Raw genomic sequence first — 19,653 nt, 5'->3', positions numbered from 1 at the left:
TCATGATCACATGATCTGCTGATTGAACAAGACGTGCCTTAATATATTGCTTTCACATATGGGTTTTACTTTAAAGTGTTTGTGCTTGTGACTAGAAGGTTACGGAATGAAAACTCCATGGTCACACCTTTAAACGACTCAGCTCTGTGCTCGACGGATATCATTTTGTCAGGCTTGGTAAACATTACATTCAAAAAGAATTCGAAAGACTCACCGCAACATTCCAACTACATCAACTTTAATGACATGATTCTGAAATGACTCAACATTCAGTGGTTAAACGCTTACAGGAAGGAAGATGTGCTGTGGTTTCGACACGATACGTTCAGTGATTTTACAGAAGGAAGTCAGGTGGTCAGTCAGTGCTGTCAAAAGATGGCACAGGAACAGTATTGGCAGTAATTCCTTCTTTCTTCTTTTTGCCTTCACCACTACTAGGAGGATGAGATTTACACATACTCATGAAAACTAATGTTTGACATTCAAGACATCGAAGCAAGGTCATATAAATAAACATGGCAACATAAAAGTCCTGGTGGAAATATAACACTAGGACTAAATCTAAGGCACCCTTGATATCAGCAGGTTCACTCTAACCAATATATATATATATATATATATATATGTGTTCTATGTTACACTGCAGCTTCATATAGTGACAGTGATATATAGATGAATAAGTAAAACACACCACTGTAACAACAAATATTCACTGTACGAGTACAAAAACGTAGACATTATACATTTATAATCACAATTTCCAGCGTTTCACACTTGAGGTTCAAGTCACTGAACGTGATTTCAGCAGGAGGTAAGACAGGAGCCTGGTATATGAACAGGCGCTGTGCAGTTAGTGCTTTTTGAAGCTCTGTGCTACTTAGAAACATGAGATTAAGCAAGATTCCCTTTACGTGCAGCTGATGTTGGGTCCAAATTCCCAAACTGTAAAAATAACAAACAATGTTTGTGCATAGAGTAGAGAACTGACAACGGACATAAGAACTGTTTTCCTAAATGACTTTCCAAATTAGTATCATTTACTATGCAGTATTTAAGAACGAATTAGATATATTACTAAATTTGTCTGTTTTTTTTCCCCCACAGGAATTACACCGTACTTCACTAGAAATCTTTCCTTCATAAAATGCCTCACCAGGAGGAAAAAACGATGGGAGCAAGCAGTTCATATAAATTAAAAGTAACAATAATTACACGACAATCATAAACGAAAACATCATAGGTTGAAATTAGGGATGCATCGATGGATATCTTCATTATTATCTTAATCATTAGATTTAATACTTAATGTGTCGGACATTTTACTCAGCTCTGTTTGTGTGCTGTTAGAAATGAACTCCTCATGCTGAGATTAAAATGTTATGGTGTTGAGAGTGATTACAAATGAATCGTGAATCAAGCCGTGAATCGTTTAGATGCTGTAAAGGATCCGTGTCTTCTTGCGTGTGCGATTCACACCACACTGTCCTCATTTTAAACAACCAGGCCAGCTATTTTTAACGAATAAATCTCCTAATCTGACTGATTCCTGATACAGATACCAGTATCAATGCATCCCTACTTGAAATAATGCAAAGGCCCTTAGATTTCTTAAGAAAACATTAACATAGTAGTTTCTGAAAAGTAGCACAAAGTGAAATTAATTCATTCAGTCAATTCCTTCAAAGATGTGGATCCATTACCCGAAAGAAAAAGGTTAAATACAGTTTTGTTTAAAAAAAAAAAAAAATAAAAATTCCAGTTGATTTCCTGATTTTAATCTGACTTTTTTCATGTTACTACCATAAAGCTATCTAATCTCAAGCCCCTTTTACTTTCCCCTTCTATGATCCTTAAACTGAATTTAAAAAAATGATTTGCAATAGCTTGATTATGCTGTAGAGCTGAAATATATATGATTAATGATTCGATATGGTTTTCAGTATCAATATCAGGATCAATCAGTATCAAGTTTTGACATAATTTCTAGGTAGATATATATAAAAATAAATAAATAAAAAAGTAAAAATAAATCAAAATCACCCGCTGACATATTGCTCCATCCGTTACCCACTGAGTTCACACTAGCAAGCAACCAAGTCTCTTTAGTTCCCATAAGAAATGATAGACACTAAAATGAATAATCTATGATTTCTATACATCGCTTTTGATTTATATGTTACACGCTAAGCTTTGCACTAGCATGACGCAAGCTAACTATAGCATTGTGCACTCACGGGCGAGACAAACCGATCTCCGGTACCTTTCCTTTCAAGCTCTTCCGTAACGTCTGAATATCTGTATCACGCCCGTAAATAGAAACTCAACAGTGTGTCATTATTTTGCTGTTTGTTAGTGTGAACGTAGGATTTGTAGCCTCTCATGAGAGTGAGTGTGTGAGGCAGCGGATGGTAAAGTATGTCAGTGGTGTGCAAAAATCAAGGGAGTGCTATCTGCTTCCACAAAGCTCTGATTAAATCAGTGATTAATCAACACAAACTGAGGCTTTTCCGTAGCAGGGAAAGTCTCTCCAAACTACACTCAGCAAACTGAACTAGGGGATTGATTGTGGGTACGTCCAGCTGCTGCTCAGGTCCCTGACAAGGCTGGAGGAGAGCGGCCGGGCTTCGCAGCGGCCGAGCTCCGTGATCCACCGCCGTGTTCATCCCCACAACGCACATTCAACTCATCTTTTCGGACTCGATGTGCAGCAAGGGCCAAATGCCACACACAAACTGCAAAGCCAAAGAATGAGAGGATGAACCAAATGAAGTGAATGAAATGACTAGAGAATCAGACTGAAAATGTATCTAGGAGATACAGAGAGAGAGAGACAGGGTAAACAAACAGGTAGATAAATTATACATCAGTAGACAAGGAGAGAGAAAGAAATGCAGAGAAGCAGACAGGACAATGAGAGACAGACAGACAGTTATCAGTTAGTAGATAGATGTGGAGTTTCCATGAAGTATACTGACATATCAGTTCAACGAGGAGACAGACAGATGGATGGATAAATAGACAATCAGTTAAGTAGACAGGCAGGCAGACAATTAAATAAAAAGATAGACAGACAGACAGACAAATTAATAAACATTCAGTTATGCAGACAGACAATCTGTTAAATTGAGAGACAGACAAAAGGTCAAAACAGTCAGTTATATAGACAGAGAGAGAGAGATGAGGACAGACAGACAGACAGTTAAATGAAGACAATTGAATTGATAGAAGGTCTTGCAGGTAGACAGACAGACTGGTAGATGTGTGGATAGTCAGACAAAGTAATTAGACAGAAAAAAAACAGCAAACAGGAATAGATACATAATTACTTAACAAAAAAGGAGGTTTAAGTGCATACACAGTGGTGTGCCAGCAGCCGTATCCAGTGATACAGTGTACTGAATGATCATCTGTTCTCTTTAGAGAATTCAGACTGCGAGCACAATGAAACTGATAAGTCTGGATTAACAGGAGACAAGTGAAGATTCAGCAGGAATGGCATTGATATCTGGCTCCTTCAGCAGATAATGACTGGCTGAAGCAGCACTCACCTTTACTTTCGGTCTGTACTTGAGGTATGTTGTCCGAATCTGGAGGCTGCATTATGAGAGGAAGAATAAAACTATGAACATTCTTTGCAATCAAAATGGCTTCAAAGTTCACAGATCTGAAACGAGACCTGAGGAGTACCTGAGGAGTATGTGCAGGTAGGAGCCGAGTCCTGTCAGGATGTGCCACCATGCGTGGAGCTGAGTCACAGCTCCCACTACGGGAGGCAGCCTCTGTCGCGTGGCTCTGTAAGAACAACACAGACGCAGTGTTTGTTATTTAAAGTGTAAATTAACACAGAAATAAAGCTGCAAGAATCTATACGTAAATCTGTCATTAATTACCTTAAAGTGTCACAGACTATATTATCAATGTTCCATAAAACAAAACCCAACAGGAAGACGGATAATGATGTGTAGCACAGCGCTCTCAACCATGGATACACCCTGAGGCAAGAAGATGACACACTTCAATCAAATTAACTAATAATAATAATAATAATTGTAAAAATCTTTGAGGGTTTCTCTGCCTTTAACAGGTTAATGATGACTAATAAGAAACATCCCAGATACACATACTCACCATGTGACTATGAAAACAGACCGAAACACTAAGAAAGCCACCAGAAAGGCGTACATGACCTAGAAAAAAGAAAAGAATATAAAGGTCAAGCAGGACATCACTGTCTATGCAGTGCCCAAAAAAGTGTGTTGATCGTTCATGCTCTGCCAGGCACCCAGGACTAAACAAACACAAGCTCTCCTACATGCTCAGGTGTCAGGCTTTCTTATCAGAGCCAGCGTTGGGCGCATGCCTTCAGACATAACCGGCTCTACAATGTCATCAAGTCTTTCCGCTTTTTGTTTGGGTGCGACGCTTTTATCCTTAAGCGTAAAAGAGCTTGGAAGGACTTTCACTTAAGCAATATGACCGAGGTAGCTCTCTCTCAAGTCCACTTAGCTTTAATTTAATCAGAGGACCCAAATCCTAGCATAACCATTACCCCACCCTATTGACAGAAGGAACCGAATGTTAACGGATTCACGGCTTACCTGATGAAATACCGGCTCCTTCCACTGCAAATACACCTACATGAGAAACGGCGTGAAAATGGAGGAGATTATAATCATCAAATCATGTATCATTTTTACCTTAAAACACACACATCTGTGTTTTATATCAAACTAAAAAAAAAAATCAGAGCAGCCTTCTTACCACGCTGACCGTAATACTGAAGAAGAGGAGAAGTGCAATTGGCAAATAGTTAACTGCATTTTCTTGCCTGAAGCATTCATATCTGTGAAAAACGGTCAAACTGCATTATTAATTATTTTAATAATATGTCTTCGACACAATACAGAAGATTCTCATTTTGAAACTTTATTATAATTATAAAGTGTTTATAATAAAAGCTTGCTAATGAGATGGTTGAGTTTTTTCTACTATTACTGTAAGCATAGATACATTACCAAGATCGAAGTGTATAAATAAAATATACTATATCACACTAGTTTGCTGTGCCTAAAGTATATACACCGACCAGGCATAACATTATGACCACCTGGGCACCCTGACTGGTCTGCGGCTATGCAGCCCCATACGCAACAAACTGTGATGCGCTGTGTATCCTGACACCTTTCTATCAGAACCAGTATTAACTTCTTCAACAATCTGAGCAACAGTAGCTCGTCTGTTGGATCAGACCATGTGGGCCAGGCTTTGCTCCCCACATGAATCAATGAGCCTTGGCCGCCCATTACCCTGTCGCCGGTTCACCACTGTTCCTTCCTTGAACAATTTTTGATAGATACTGACCACTGCAGACCGGGAACACCCCACAAGAGCTGCAGTTTTGGAGATGCTCTGATCCAGTTTTCTAGCCATCACAATTTGGCCCTTGTCAAACTCGCTCAAATCCTTACGCTTGCCCATTTTTGAGGACAAAATGTTCACTTGCTGCCTAATATATCCCACCCACTAACAGGTGCCATGATGAGGAGATGATCAGTGTTATTCACTTCACCTCTCAGTGCTCAGAATGTTATGGCTGATCAGTGTATAATAAGAACGAATTTGAGAATCCAGAAGCAGAAGATTTACTTACAAACAGTAAACAAAGACACAGCAGCTATAAATCATCGGCAGCTCATCTAGCAACTGTAAAGATAAACCGTGATATGAGAAGCATGTGAAGATTCGCTAAATAATTGCTGAAGCTCTCTGTAGAGCTAAAAGCATCAGCGTGAAAAAAATATTGTATTGATTGTGGAAAAAGCTCATCATCTCACCTGCATTTCATACTGAAGGGTCATGTGGAAGCACCAAGAACCGACGCCAACAGCTGGATCAATAAGAAGAAAATATTCTCATGTGAAATTGCTTTACACACACATGCATGTTATTCAGACATGCCCTGCATTTCTGCCCCGTCTTTAAACACACCCTCGGGGTTCTGTGTGCTCTGGAGTAATGCCACAGATCAAAATAAACAATTCTCATGATAATCATATTGACTACACTGTTCTGGCTGCCAAGCTCGAGTGTGTGTGTTTGTGTGTGTACACACCCTTCCTGCGTTATTCTGCAAGCACACGCCTGCATGACATCCGTAATATGAGAGGGTGTGTAGATAAACAGTGCTGAAACACAGGGATAGAGTCCGCTCCCTTTCTGTAATCTGTTAATAAAGCTAACTAAAGATAATACGTGGTGTGTTGCTGTAAAAGGTTGATTATCTTCCAATAACTGCATGTCCAGCAATTTGGCCAGGATTTACTAATTAAAGAACGACACGTTGTACTTTTTATCTGTTTACAGTTACATTTGACACTCTGTATCACATCAGTTTACAAAGAAAAGAGAAACTGAGAAACCGTGATGCATAAACTCCTGTCATTCCCATGATGGAAGACTTGGGTGACACTGGAAACTCTCTCCACAAACGTTAAATTAATATCTCTTTGCAGAAATCTTCAGCAGATCAAGAAATCTTGCATAAAAATAACACGTTTCTTAATTTTTATGATTATTAGACTGAAATAAATAATGTGAAGCATCCATCATGTGAATGAGTCGTTGATATGGAAACGGTAACATTTTAGAGCGAGGGCATTAATATAAACCTGTTGTACCAGGCCACACCACTGTCAGAGCCGCTGTTATAGAAAATTCATCACGTTTTCAAGAACTCTGAGGTGGTGTAAGCGTTTATAAAGGCTCTACAACTTCCTTTAAGAGATTTAGTGATTTGTTCACGCTTACCCGCAAGTCCTAAAAAGGACAACATGTAGCGGACCTCCAATCCACTTTTGAAGGTTTGTAACGCTCCATAAATGGGAGGAATGATCATTATCAGGTTACTGACTGTGTTCCCTGTAAAGAGAAAAACAAATACAACAAATGAGTACAGTGACTGTGATTTTAATGCACCGTTGTTCCAAGTACCTGCTTATTTTCTAAAAATCTGTACTGGTGCACATAATCAGGTTGTCACACCTCTGAGGCAAATCATGCTGGCTGGGGTGTTTTGAATGAGTAAATTACTTCTGGGTAGGAGAAACATGGGCCTGAGCTGCTCTGATTTCACTTCTGGACTAATTAACGTGTTTATGCTTTGTCCATGCCTGACAGGTCATGTGGATGTAAGTCAGAATCCCCCATACACACTAAACTATAAGCAATGCATTTTTCTAAAGTCTTCTGTTGTTCTCTCATGGTATTGCCATGCAATGACGATGCACTCATCGGCTATTGTACCTTTTGATAATGAAGCATACCGAGAGCCAGCTCATGCAAAGCAATACAGTGGAGTCCCAGTGGATTGTCTTTTGTCCCTTTCCCGCTCTAAATGGCCAATTTTACTGAGTAGCACACATTCCAGACACTCGGTTTGTTTAAGTCAACGGTGAGCTCCTCTCTCTCTCTCTTTCTCTCTCTCTCTCTCTCTCTCACACACACACACACACACACACACACACACAAACACACATAGAGCAACAATAAAAAGGGCCTGTGGACTGCTGAGGGTGAAAAAATTAAAGACTTAAACATCTTAAAGGTACTAACCTACGAAACTAAAGGAACATTATGAAAAGGCCTGAAAGCCATGATTTCATTCTGTATGTTGATGTATTTCCACATAAAACATTAAGTAAGAGTGTGAGACGGCATGATAGATTTACATAACAAACAATTCTGTTTACTATACATTTCTGCTTGTTCAACAACAACAACAAAAATCAATGAACCTAGGGGTGCGAGAAACGAGACGACCCTGTACATCAAGACACCCCCACGTTTGGGTGGGGTTTATACACTCAACACAACATCTGATTGGACAAACCCCAGACTAGTACAGCATGAGTAATCAAAATATGTTAACAGAACTCTCAGAAATGAGATATATTATTATATTTATGTCCACAACACTAAGGTCAATAGGAAGGTATACAACTCATTTTGCTGAAACACTTGATAAGAATTATTCAATTTAGTGAGAGTTGTTATAATCATTAATTATAAATAGACTGTAGCTTTAAAAGACTGTCTTATGAAGAATGATTCCAAATGGCTTCCCATTCGCTATACAAGTACGCTACATAGCACACGAAATAATAGTTTATGTACACTACCTAGTGCACTATGTTTACAATAAGACTTTTATTTAGATTCGGCCGATAATCTAACGTTCACAAGACTCCGACATTCAGGAGGACAGATTTCTTCCCCGATGTTATCGCTCGTCATTTTTACACCATGTCACGTGATTCATAATCAAAATGAAGGTTTTGTGTCCTGAGTGTTTACGGTTTAAGATTGTTTGCTAGCGGGGAGTTGTCCAGAGCTGTCCCAGGCTGCGCGAGCGGACGACCGACCACTCTCTCTTACTGCTAGCTAGCTGTCGTAATTCAGCTTCCTCGACAACCCAAAAAAACAAGCAAACACAGACCACGGATAGTTCGTGTTGCACTTACAGAATTCCGCGATATAAAATGAAACGACATAATTCTCTTCGCACCAGTCCAACGTTGAAGTCGGAGTGCCCCAGTAACCCTGCCTGTCCGCCGCAGGAGCCATGATGAGAAAGCGGGCGGGGCTTCCGCTTGCAATGGAGGAGGGGCGTGTACTAACGGACTCGGAAGAGTAGCCAATCAGAAAGCCGTATTCTTTGAACAGGTGAGATAACAGTGCATCTGGTCGTTTTGCAAAACACACAACAAAACGGTACAATCCGGGAATATATTATTTGTAATTCATGTTAAAGTAAAGTGTGAATATGTTAATAAGTTAATTGAAATATAATTGTACCGCAGGGAGCATGGCCACCTCACAGCTCCAGGGTTTGGACCTGAACTCTGTGTGGGTTTCCTCTGAGTTCTCCAGTTTCCCTCCATTCACCAAAAACAAGGAAGTAGGTGGATCCACAATTCATTATTAAGAAATGTGTGTGTGTGTGTGTGTGTGTGTGTATACAGTTCTCTGTAATGGGCTCACATCCAATCTATCGCTTATTCCCACCTCACACCCAGTCTCCCGGGAACAAGCTCTGGATCCACTGCCACAATGATCAGGATTAACTGAATACAAAATTGATTTTTCCTCATTTTACACATATTGAACAAAGCAGTTTCCTGACAAGAAAAGATACCAAAGGAAACAAAAGAATGAGGTGTATCTTGATGATCTCAGTGAGAAGGATTATATGTATTCAGGCTGACGCCAGGCAGGTTGTGGCGCAAACAATTCAAGATCTTTAACTTCCTGCATCTTTCTTGTAGTAGAGCGAGGCGCTGCTTCGACTCTGGACTTATCTTTTCTCTCAAGACATACCAAAATACCTCGAGTGAACTCTGCAAAGCAAGAATGCATTACATAATCACAAGTGTGAAAAAAAAAACACACGGACACTGGATGCTTTAATTGTAGTGCATTTTATTTCACAGATATTATAATTCTTTCTCAAATTACCTGCGTAATTAAAGTGATGTGTACATACTAGGAGGTAGTATGAGCTGCTCCCTGAATTGGGTGGATGCCTCTTTTCTAAATGGCTTGGGTTCAGTATGCAGGTTGATTCATGTGATAATTCCTCCACCCAGGTTGCAATAATGAGCCTTACATGAGAAACGAACAACCAACGATTACAAAAAAGAGCTCGTTTCTGCCTGCAAAAAAAGCCTTTGTCTGACTTGTTAAAAGTAACCAAATCGTTTATGTATAAGGTAATAAGACATCATCAAAAAGACTAAGACAACTAACTCATTCACAATACTGTTAAGGTACAAACTAGGCGAAGAGTCTTCTTTTGTTTCTCACAAAATTACACCAGTCACATCACAGGTTAGAGCTGCCTCAGCTTCACTCCGTCGGACAAATCTGTGAAATCGTTCCTGCTTCTGGATCCTCCAACAGTTCACTCCTTCCCTCAGGGCAATGCTCTTAATGCTTGGGAGGAGCTGGAGGATGTTAGCCGGCAAAGACGTGAGCCAGCAGTTCAACAAATTGAGCTCCTGCAGTGATGTAAGGCCATGAAAAACCTCTGCACTCAATGTCTTAAGTCTTTTGTTATTCGAAAGGTCAAGCACTTGTAGGTTTTGGAGATCTTGTAAACTTTGAGGTTTGATGGTTTGTAAGTCAGGCATTAAGCTGAGAGAAAGATGGATGAGATATTTCAATCCAACGAAACTCTGTTCATCAATGACAGATATGGGGTTATCATCCAGGGTGAGAAACCATAAAGAGATGTCCTGCAGGTTTGGCACGGATGTCAGCTCATTTCCTGCTAAATTAAGGCTCTGTATGTTGAGAGGTTGTGAAAGTTTACTTCTCGTAACAGATTTCAGCAAGTTATAAGACAGATCCACACTGAAAGGCCTTCCATGATCCTGGACTCGAAAGACATTTAGGTCGATTTCATGAATTAGGTTGTGACTCAGATCTACCTCGGCCAGAGGAAGTCCTGAAAAACCTTCCACAAGGACCTTGATGGCGTTCCAGCTCAGATCTAGTGTCTCCAGATATCGCAATTTGGAAAAAACGCTTCCATTCATGACAGAGATAAGATTGTTGCTCAAGTTGAGACTAGACAGGGTGGTGTATCCGGGCCCAGAGAGGACAGCACCTTCGATAGAGCGGATTCCATTGGAGGAAAGATCCAGCAAAGAAGTTTCTACAGGAATTGAAACCGGAATTATGTTTGGTCCCAGTCCACTGCAGTCCACTCTGGTCAGGCTGAAGCTGTTGAACAATCCGAAACTCTGCTCCTCACACCGACAACCGAGATGGCACGTCTTCACTGTGGTGAATAGGAGAAGAAGAAATGCAGCAACTGATCCTCCCAGGAGGAAGGCCATCGCCTTGGGATGAAACAGGAGATTGCTTTTAATGGCCCTTATATACCTGAGGGCACGGAGCGGATGAAAGTGGCTCAGGCCTTTTGTTCAATTTAACGCCTCTCTTTGACACCAGAGTGTAAATGACAGCACAAAGACAGCTTTTTTGCTAATCACACAGCAATGACAGTTTCCTGGGCCTCACTGCAGAAGCCAAGATACAACAGGATTACATGCAAATTGAATTGTCAGAGCTGCAGCACTGTGGGTTTGGATTTTCATATAGCCAAGTGCTGGAGTTTGCATACACACACTTTAAAATAATAAAATCAACTAAGCCTTTAATTTTCCTGTGATCACATTTAGCAAAAACTTGGTATAAATGTTGTGTTTCTCCATCATGTGGTTGTTTCTGTGTATCTGGTTCTTTCTTTTCTGAATGATGTTTTATACTTTTGTTAAATGTTGGTAATTTCCCCCAAAACAGATATCTTTCCCTGATCTCATTATCTCATGACTGTCTCACTCAGCAAACTGAGAGTTAATTTGGATCATTCATAAATTAATTATCACTTGTTAATGTGTTGAGCTACACATTAAGTTGTTAGACCATCAAACACATTAAATTTAATTAACTAAACGATGTCAACTGAGATGCAAACATTTTAGCTGGTTGGAACTTTGTTTTGTAGATAAACTGTAAAATAGAGGTACATGTAACTTATTACACACAGAAGCTTTACTTGGACACAATTATACTGTAATTGGACTAAGTATTACTAAGTCTGTAAAACCTTCACAGGCTTTATTTTCATATAAATTTATTTTATACAATTAAAGCATATTGATTCTAATGATTATAATTAAATTATTATAGTGTAGGAATGGGATTGGTAATATGTCAAGAAATAACCAGTACTGTGTGGGGTTTTTTTGTTTGTTTTTTAATCTTCTTCTCTCACGTTTATTTACCACAGACCAAATGTAAATCAGTGTAAATGGAAAGCTTTCTAAGCAGAAGGATCAGCTTCAAATCAGCTGAATGAGACTATATCAGTAAAAGAAAATGTATTTACACATGTAGACTTCACCAACAAGCAAAACAGGCTGACTATGAAAAGCTTAGAGAGACTCCTGGTCATGGTGTGACTCAGTGGCGGGCCGTGCATTTCACACCTAGGCCTTCACTGAATCTTTCCTGAATTAATCCACCTCTATACCATCATTATGACACCACGGCAATAGATACTAATCAACTGTTAAATAGCAAAGTAAAAAAGAAATTAGGCTACAGTATTTCACACCTCACAAGGAATAGTCAATTTTATTACGGTCTGCCTTGAAAATGCATTTGTAAGGATGTCTGTGACCAAATTGATTTCTTCTCCTCTGTCAGCCATTGTGAGTTAAAATATATATATAAAATATATATATAAAATAGCCTCTGACTACTCCAATTATCCAATCAAAGGACGGGAAATTGCTGACGTAATCATATGCCTGCTAGATAGCACCAGTGACGCCAACTCGAAATCTGACTGGTTAATGTAACATTTTCATTGCCACTTATTTTAAGCTACGGGGCCTGCACTATTGATTCCAAAGGCCTTAAGGCAGATTTCTTTCACCCTGGCTACACATGATGTCAGACTCTGAAATATGATTGGATAAATACTCTTATCATAAATATACACTATTGGAAGCAGCCTCGACCAAGAGAAAAGCTATGAAATGTAGAGAATAGACTATTGGGAATAATTTAATACACATTCATGGAAAAATATATTAAATATATTAAACTGCAAGTCAGTGATTCAGATCACTGCTGTTTAGGCCAGCAGAGAAGGCCTTGCTGGCCCTGACGGCCCACCACTTGTGTGACTAATGCTACACACATATAGTGAATATGAATATGAATATGAATGCTACCTACATTCAGATTAGTTAAAATTAAACCGCACAAAATCTAAATAATTTCTGGTTTTACTGAAAGCTGTACTGACAGTGAGTTGTTATGTAAGATAATGTCCACTAGGTGTCACCAGACACCAAACTCATCCCAACTCCATTCATTCGGTTTACTAAAGAAGTTTGATTTGCGAGAGTCGACTCTCATTGGAATCGATCAGGCAAATCGATTCTTAAACATGAATAAATCGAAGGTATTTCTTCACCAAAAATCCTTCTTTTTACTTTCATTGTTTTAGTTTAAGGTGCTGAAAAGAAACGTGTTTTACTGCATGCATTATTAGCAGTTACACTGAACTGTAATAAAAATTTTTTTGCTGTGAAAACAGGTTGTTTAAAGGGTTAAATAATGACAAATAACTATTAAAAATTCATGCAGGACGTTTACGTACACCGTGTTGTGTTGTTAATCAAACGATTCATAATTCACCCGATTCATCCATGATGATTCGCAAGGATCCGATTCACTTGAACAAATGAATCGAATCGAATATAAGCGGTAATACCCATTAGGTATTCAAATTATTTTCATTTATGGTTCTCTAGAGAAGATATCATTGCGATTCTCTTTAGAAACAGCAGAAGAGCAAATGAATGTATTATTATCACACAGTATCCACACTGTATATTATATATCACTTGTTAAAGATAATAAACAGCAGTTTTTGTCTTTTGCTGTATTTCTTTTATGCTTCTTACTCTGCCACCGTTCATGGGTCTAAGTAGTTTCCCAGATTAAAATGTACAGTATATGATATTTTTTCCTGCCTGTCTATTGTTTTAGGTTCTCTGTGATTGTGAACATGAGGATGCATAACAGGAAATGATGTCAGCATCCTTTCAGGAGCTTCATCTTAACCTTTGTCAGTACCTTTACTAATGCTATATAAATCTAGATACTTGAAATGTTTGTTATATGTGTCTGGGACAAAGTAGCTTTTGAAAGAAGTAAGAAAGATTTACTTAGTGTGATGTAGATTACATAAAAGCAAATAAAAGCATTTTAGTGGTGCAGATTTTATTGGAAAAAACAGACAATTTATTGGAAAACAATTTCATAGCTAGGCCGATCAACAAATTCCGTCAATCACAGGATTTCTAGTGCAGAGGAGCAATTTCAGTGCGGACTGCCACCAGGCCAGACACAGAGGTGTATCTGAGGGTCGACAGGAATGTACTCTGTGTGTACATTGTGAAATATTTGCAAAAAATCCTTCAGATATTAAATGATATTTCACGAACCCAGATCGTCTTTCATATAGTGTGACTCAGCAAGGTTTACAGGCATGTACAAGAAAATCTAAAACCCTGAGAGAACGCTGTAAAAGGATGTACCTCCGACATCATACTTTTATATGTCGTCATGTGATGGTGCTGCCTACTTTTGACACTGAAGGATAGTGCCTTCCTGCTTTGACAGGCATGTAAAAGTTGCATAAATAAAAATGGATTCTGCAGGAAAGCGCGATGACATAGCAAGTGTGTGTTGCAATATTGTTTTTAGCACGCCCTTATCCACTTCCCCTTGAGGGAATCCCCTTTGTCATTTCCAGAGCTGCTCCAATTCTTTATTAGGTCATGTGAAGCCCTAGAAGACCCGAGGGAGATCCATGGTTAAGTAAAATTTACCCAAAAGTCATTGCAGTCTGATGCAACTTCCTCTGCAGAAGAGCAAATATGGTGGATGAAGCTAAATGTGAAGCTGAGCACAAACATATATATTCTGCTAGTTAGATAGAAATCTAGGCCATGAGCATGCTAGCACTTAAAGGAAATTTTAAAAGTGGGTAATATGCTAGCTAGCTAATCAACAGGACAGTTTGCACATAATATGATGAAAATACGGATTGCCAGAGAAATGACTTTAACTACAAAATTTGAGTTTTTGTAAAGGGGAAGAAAACAAGGGCACTTAAACACTATTGGAACAGCACCAGAACTGTTCTGATGACATCATCATGTCACACTTGTCTTTAGAATATTCACAGAAGTGTTTATTGGAACGTTTGTAAAACCTTGAATGGACACATTTAACAAAACAACAACAGTTGACAGCACCCTTTCTGCTGAGTTGGATTGCTTTGTCTGAGTACACACTACTTTGTGTCTAACATGGTGTGTGTGTGTTCAAGACAGAACATGCCTCACACACACACAGGTGGTGGTCCACAGATCTTCTGGAATGTCCTCTTGAGGTAACAGTCCTCTGCTTGTTCAGTCAAAATGTTGCGCGCACACACACACACACACACACACACACTTTCCCTCTCCTACATTTGCTCAGGCTATCCTTACAATTCAATTCAGCCTTGCGAGTCAGTTATAATTCATCCCTCATCTTGTCGCCTTTGGGCCGGACCAGCCTGCCGATGAAGAGGATGGTGCTTGTGTTCTTATCCTTCACCAGAAAGAGGAACGGATGGTCAGCGTAGAACAGTTTGGGGTTCTTCACCTTGTCCGTGCCAAAGATGCTGGTGTCTGGAGGGTTGCCAGCAATGTCCCACTCAAAAGCAGAGGCATGGAAGACATTGGCCAGATAAAGATCTTTCTTTCCTGAGATGTTGGATAAATCAGCCTTGGTTTTATCCACAGCTTCGGTTACACCAAGTTCTCCAAGATGTTTCTGCAGAAGATTAGAAATCTCAATATCTTAATAGCTAAATAACATCTATACTTATAAAAAAAACATTGATTCTTCAAGGGTTCTTTGGATTGTTAAATAATTTCAGTGTTCCAAAGGTGTCCTATCAGAAATCCTCTATGAAAGGGAAGTCATGCATAAAACCTTCATCCGAATGAACCAAGTTAACCGAATATAACCAAAAGTAAGTGTTTGTAGCTACTTTGTAAACTGATGAAACTCCCTGATGGAGGGTTGTGCATAGAGGATTTTAGGGTTCCTCTGGACAAACAAGTAAGTTTTTATTTCATAAATCCACTCTCTTAATGTTATCCACAGAATGCTTAAGGGTTCCCGAAGAAGGACATCTGAAGAACCCACCATGCTGGAACTGGTGTACTGGAGGGTGAAGCTGTTGATCGTGTTCTTACCTGCAGATTGTGGCTGACCTCCATGCTGACCTTTGGTAAAGAGACGGCTACGGCTTTCTGCTCCATCTTAGACTGCCAGATGTCCAGCTGTTTACGCGTCAGCATTTTCTCCAGCCTCTCCAGAGACTCCACGTGGTAGGGCATGATGAACATTACAGACGATTTCTTATGAGCCAGTGGCATATCCAGGATCAAGAATTTATTGGCGCTGTCATCGTAAAAGCCGTAGATACCTTAAAGATAAAAGCCAAGTTAAATGAGTTGTTTCATTGTGTACGTATTTATGTGCATATATTAGCAATAATATCTTCGTGGGGTGTATGTTCTACCTGTGCGGTGCATCATGGGTACGGACAGCGTGTATGAACGATGGACGAGGAAGGCACGCTTGTCAACCATCTGGTGATGGAAGGATTCGTCCCAGTGCGCTGTTGGGGTTGTGTGAGATAATTAGATGAATTTTGGGTTTTGTTAAATCCAATTTAAAGAAATACTTACGTTTGTAGAAAATAGCATTGATGATCATGGCACCATCCGTCTTCTCAACATCTTTAGTGACCTCAGGCAGCTTGCCGTCAGTAGACTTGGAAGCCCATTCATTGATGGCTTTGATGGCGCTCTTCTTATCACGGAAGTTGATCTTGGCATGCTCGTAGTTATAGTGCTTCTTGCTGTTCTTCACAAAGTCCTCAGAAAAGCTGACGGAGCTGGGGCCGTACAGCCGATTGCTAATCTTCCAGGTGACGTTGCGCTCCTTAGGGTCGTTAACCTCGCTCAGAAGCTCAGCCAGGCCAGAGTGGAGATTCTCATCCTTTACTTTATTCCCGCTGAGGACTGTTTTCACCTGCGAGGCTGTGGAGGCCTTTCCACCAAGCGCCACCACGCCAAGTGAGGAGGCCACCACCACAGGGGAAATCAAAATATTCTCCATGTCTTTCTCTTTGGCCATGTTGTGGTACAAATCGAAGGCTAAATTGGCACTGTTGTCTGCCAGAATGGTGGCATGGCTGCTGAGCTTCTTGTCTGCTCTGACACTGGCCAAAAGGCACAAACTCACCAGGATTTTCACCCACATGCTTCTCAAGATTGTGTTTACTCTGGGAGAAACAGACCAGATAGGCTGTAAAATCTGTTCAAAATCTTATTTAAACATTACTTTACATTACTAGCCTAAGAGTGTTTTTCAGTGCACTTGGATTGATAACTCAGCATTTTTACAAAAAATCAACTGTTTTTAGAGGGGTTTTTTTTTTAGGTCTTTTAAGGTAGAACCACCTTTATGGGTGATTTAATTATGGCTTGTTTATAGTTCATTTTGTGGTCTACTTGGTTTGTGCCTTGATAAAACAAATTGCTCCTAATCAGCTTCATATATGGCTTTACGGCTGAAGGATTTGAGGCTTGCTGTTCATACACACAAAAAAATAACACAGTAAGCAGTGTTAAGTAGCTACATACACCACCTAGCACAGGCTAATAGAGACACTGTGTCCTGAATTAGTAACCTAACTAGTCAAAAATAAGATTCTTTATATGATTATTGTGTAAAAATGCAGTATTTTTAGCACTGTATTTTGTCTTTATTGACCTCTATTTAAGTGATATTAATAAGCCTATTTTGCTTATTATATGACAAAGAATGATTGACTACTTATCAAAAACATCAACAATTTCTAAAGCTCTTATCTTCAAATTTCTATTTATGATGTTTTTTCTTATTTATTTATTTTTTAATAGCACAACTTTAATAACAATCATAACAAAATCTTGTTATTGTTTTGGACCATTTTATTTAAAGGTTTAAAATAAACCTTAACCCACTGAAGCCTGAGCTGAGCAGTACTGGATTTCATATAGCCGTAGCATGTAATTACAGGCTTGCTGAGCTCCATCCAGAGAGCCTGAGCTGACATCAAGTGAGGATACTAACATAGCTGCCACGTCAGCGGCTGTAAATCCAGACAAAAGCAGATGTTTGGGTTTTTTTTTTATCTTTTCATCTTTTAGCTAACAGACCCCATTTTCACACATGCCAGACATGCAAGCTTAGCTAAATGTGATTAGATGCTGTGATTGCTGAGCTCACATTTTTTTTTCACTTCATCCTTCTAAAAGGACTGAAGGACAGAGATTTGTGACAGAAAGTCTGCAATATCAAGCTGTAGGATATCCATATAAGACTGATCCACAGATCTGAAAGAATTAATGACGGTTTTGTGCAGGATACGTGCGCTCTAATCACAGGAATATTCGACCAGGTTTGAGGATTTGGAGATAACGGAAACACATCAAGCTTCTAGCTTCAGACAAAGCACAAGTTAAAGCTGGGCAAGGAGCTGAAGTCCTAGTCTATTGAATTGAACCAATGTTGCATCTTTTTCAGAATCAAAGATTCCAAACTCCCAATCTTTTAACTTGAGCTTCATCAGCGGTCTATGTAGTTAGATTAAAAGATAGGTAAAAAAGATTTATGTGATGTTTTCACCCCAGCAACAAGGTACTTTTAATTCTATGAGTGTGTGAAGCAGATGAATTACAATCCTGCATGACCAGACACGGAGTGAGACCAAATGTGCATAAAGTATTTAAAACTTACCGCAGTTCGAACACTAAATACATGTTTATCTCCTTCATGATTTGCTTTGAAGCTTTCAAGCAGTGCCTTAATCCCTCTTTTTAACACCAAAGAACGTTTTTCAATTTCTCCAACTATTTCCAGACCATTTAAGGAAGAAAGAATTGCCATTCCTGTTGCATAATGTCTGCTAAAACATTCAGCTGAGAAGTTTCTCTTACCTTACTGTACAGGAGACTGTCTTTTCCTCTGTTTTTGTCGGACTGCACGGCATGAAATCTGTCCTGCACTGCGAGGAAACTTCTGGAAATGGGTGTTAAAATGAGCAGTCGTGATTGCGTTTTCCAAGAGGACAGGCAAAAAAAATCCCCTCCGCCCCCAAGCTCCGGTTACGGTGGAAAATGAGCTTGCTCCTCCAGGTCCTAATGCTGTGAGAAACTGACTGAGAATGGCGAATGGCCTGAATAGATCTCAGTTGCTCAGAAGTCTCACAAGTTCAGATTTTCTGTAAATGGCGTCACAAAATGATCAAGAGTATAATACGATCTTGTAAGTCTAAGAAAGTGTAAGTGTAAGAAGATGTTTGCTTTAACCTTATTGAGTATCTTAATGATTTTTTTTTTTACATTTATCTGACTCTATCTCATATTTATAGCCTTATAATATAAGTGATAACAGAAACTTGTTTCATGGACTTGCTGTATATATAAATGGATAAAAAGTTTGATGGGTCAATTATCAATAAAAAGAAATGGCTGTAGCTAATTGCTGTGGTATAAGGAGAAATAAAACACTTAGGACATGCTCTTATTGGAAAACTCTTATTGGACAGTATTAGCTACTTGTCACAAAACACTGTCATGTATTATTCCTTGCTCATCGTTCATCCAGTTATTACTTTTATCTTTAGTGTTGGTGTTGAAGAAAATCGCCTGTCCTAAAAAAAAAAAAAAGGATGAAGGCTAATGGACATGTTCTAACGGGTGACAAAGTTAAAGGAATGTGTGTGTGTGTGTGTCTGCTGAACTAAAGCCTTTATCTCCTCCCTCTTGCCTCTTCCTCCACCTCCTCCCTCCACACTGCCACGTCTGTAGCAGCCCTTCATCACTGGGGGATGTGCTTCTCATCTAACGTCTAACTTCCTGATCTAACCCAAACACTTGACATTATTTTCATGCTTCA

The 19,653-nt window shown here is 39.4% G+C and overlaps 3 protein-coding genes across 3 annotated transcripts; all 3 read right to left on the bottom strand.

Moving 5' to 3' along the window:
* Window positions 1–217: 217 nt before the first annotated feature.
* acer3 (alkaline ceramidase 3) lies at window positions 218–8,668 on the bottom strand. Its single transcript, XM_058411834.1, has 11 exons — window positions 8,520–8,668; window positions 6,808–6,918; window positions 5,835–5,887; window positions 5,651–5,703; window positions 4,762–4,843; window positions 4,599–4,634; window positions 4,129–4,187; window positions 3,891–3,992; window positions 3,688–3,792; window positions 3,549–3,594; window positions 218–2,732 (listed from the first exon to the last, which is right to left on the bottom strand). The coding sequence occupies exons 1-11, from the start codon at window positions 8,620–8,622 to the stop codon at window positions 2,679–2,681; spliced, it is 804 nt and encodes a 267-aa protein (XP_058267817.1). The 5' UTR covers window positions 8,623–8,668; the 3' UTR covers window positions 218–2,678.
* Window positions 8,669–9,569: 901 nt separating this feature from the next.
* LOC131366878 (tsukushi-like) lies at window positions 9,570–10,898 on the bottom strand. The gene has a single exon (XM_058411833.1). The coding sequence runs from the start codon at window positions 10,896–10,898 to the stop codon at window positions 9,858–9,860; it is 1,041 nt and encodes a 346-aa protein (XP_058267816.1). The 3' UTR covers window positions 9,570–9,857.
* A 2,945-nt stretch (window positions 10,899–13,843) lies between these two features.
* On the bottom strand, window positions 13,844–18,831 carry serpinh1a (serpin peptidase inhibitor, clade H (heat shock protein 47), member 1a). Its single transcript, XM_058411832.1, has 5 exons — window positions 18,693–18,831; window positions 16,395–16,993; window positions 16,226–16,324; window positions 15,897–16,129; window positions 13,844–15,468 (listed from the first exon to the last, which is right to left on the bottom strand). The coding sequence occupies exons 1-5, from the start codon at window positions 18,743–18,745 to the stop codon at window positions 15,166–15,168; spliced, it is 1,287 nt and encodes a 428-aa protein (XP_058267815.1). The 5' UTR covers window positions 18,746–18,831; the 3' UTR covers window positions 13,844–15,165.
* Window positions 18,832–19,653: the final 822 nt, after the last annotated feature.

Source organism: Hemibagrus wyckioides, linkage group LG16, assembly GCF_019097595.1.
Source record: "Hemibagrus wyckioides isolate EC202008001 linkage group LG16, SWU_Hwy_1.0, whole genome shotgun sequence".
NCBI lineage: Eukaryota > Metazoa > Chordata > Actinopteri > Siluriformes > Bagridae > Hemibagrus > Hemibagrus wyckioides.
Note: the sequence above shows the minus strand (reverse complement) of the source record. Positions and strands in the feature narration are given on the sequence as shown.

Excerpts from the sequence above, each read along its gene's own strand:
- acer3 (XM_058411834.1), bottom strand. The coding sequence starts at position 8,622 with ATGGCTCCTGCGGCGGACAGGCAGGGTTACTGGGGCACTCCGACTTCA. Across the intron at positions 4,844-5,650 it reads TGTGTCTTTGTTTACTGTTT|ATATGAATGCTTCAGGCAAG; the intron begins GTAAGTAAATCT and ends CGTTTTTCACAG. Across the intron at positions 3,993-4,128 it reads TCTGTTTTCATAGTCACATG|GGTGTATCCATGGTTGAGAG; the intron begins GTGAGTATGTGT and ends TTCTTGCCTCAG.
- serpinh1a (XM_058411832.1), bottom strand. The coding sequence starts at position 18,745 with ATGCCGTGCAGTCCGACAAAAACAGAGGAAAAGACAGTCTCCTGTACA. Across the intron at positions 16,325-16,394 it reads CAATGCTATTTTCTACAAAC|CGCACTGGGACGAATCCTTC; the intron begins GTAAGTATTTCT and ends CAACCCCAACAG. Across the intron at positions 16,130-16,225 it reads ACCCATGATGCACCGCACAG|GTATCTACGGCTTTTACGAT; the intron begins GTAGAACATACA and ends TTTATCTTTAAG.
- LOC131366878 (XM_058411833.1), bottom strand. The coding sequence starts at position 10,898 with ATGGCCTTCCTCCTGGGAGGATCAGTTGCTGCATTTCTTCTTCTCCTA.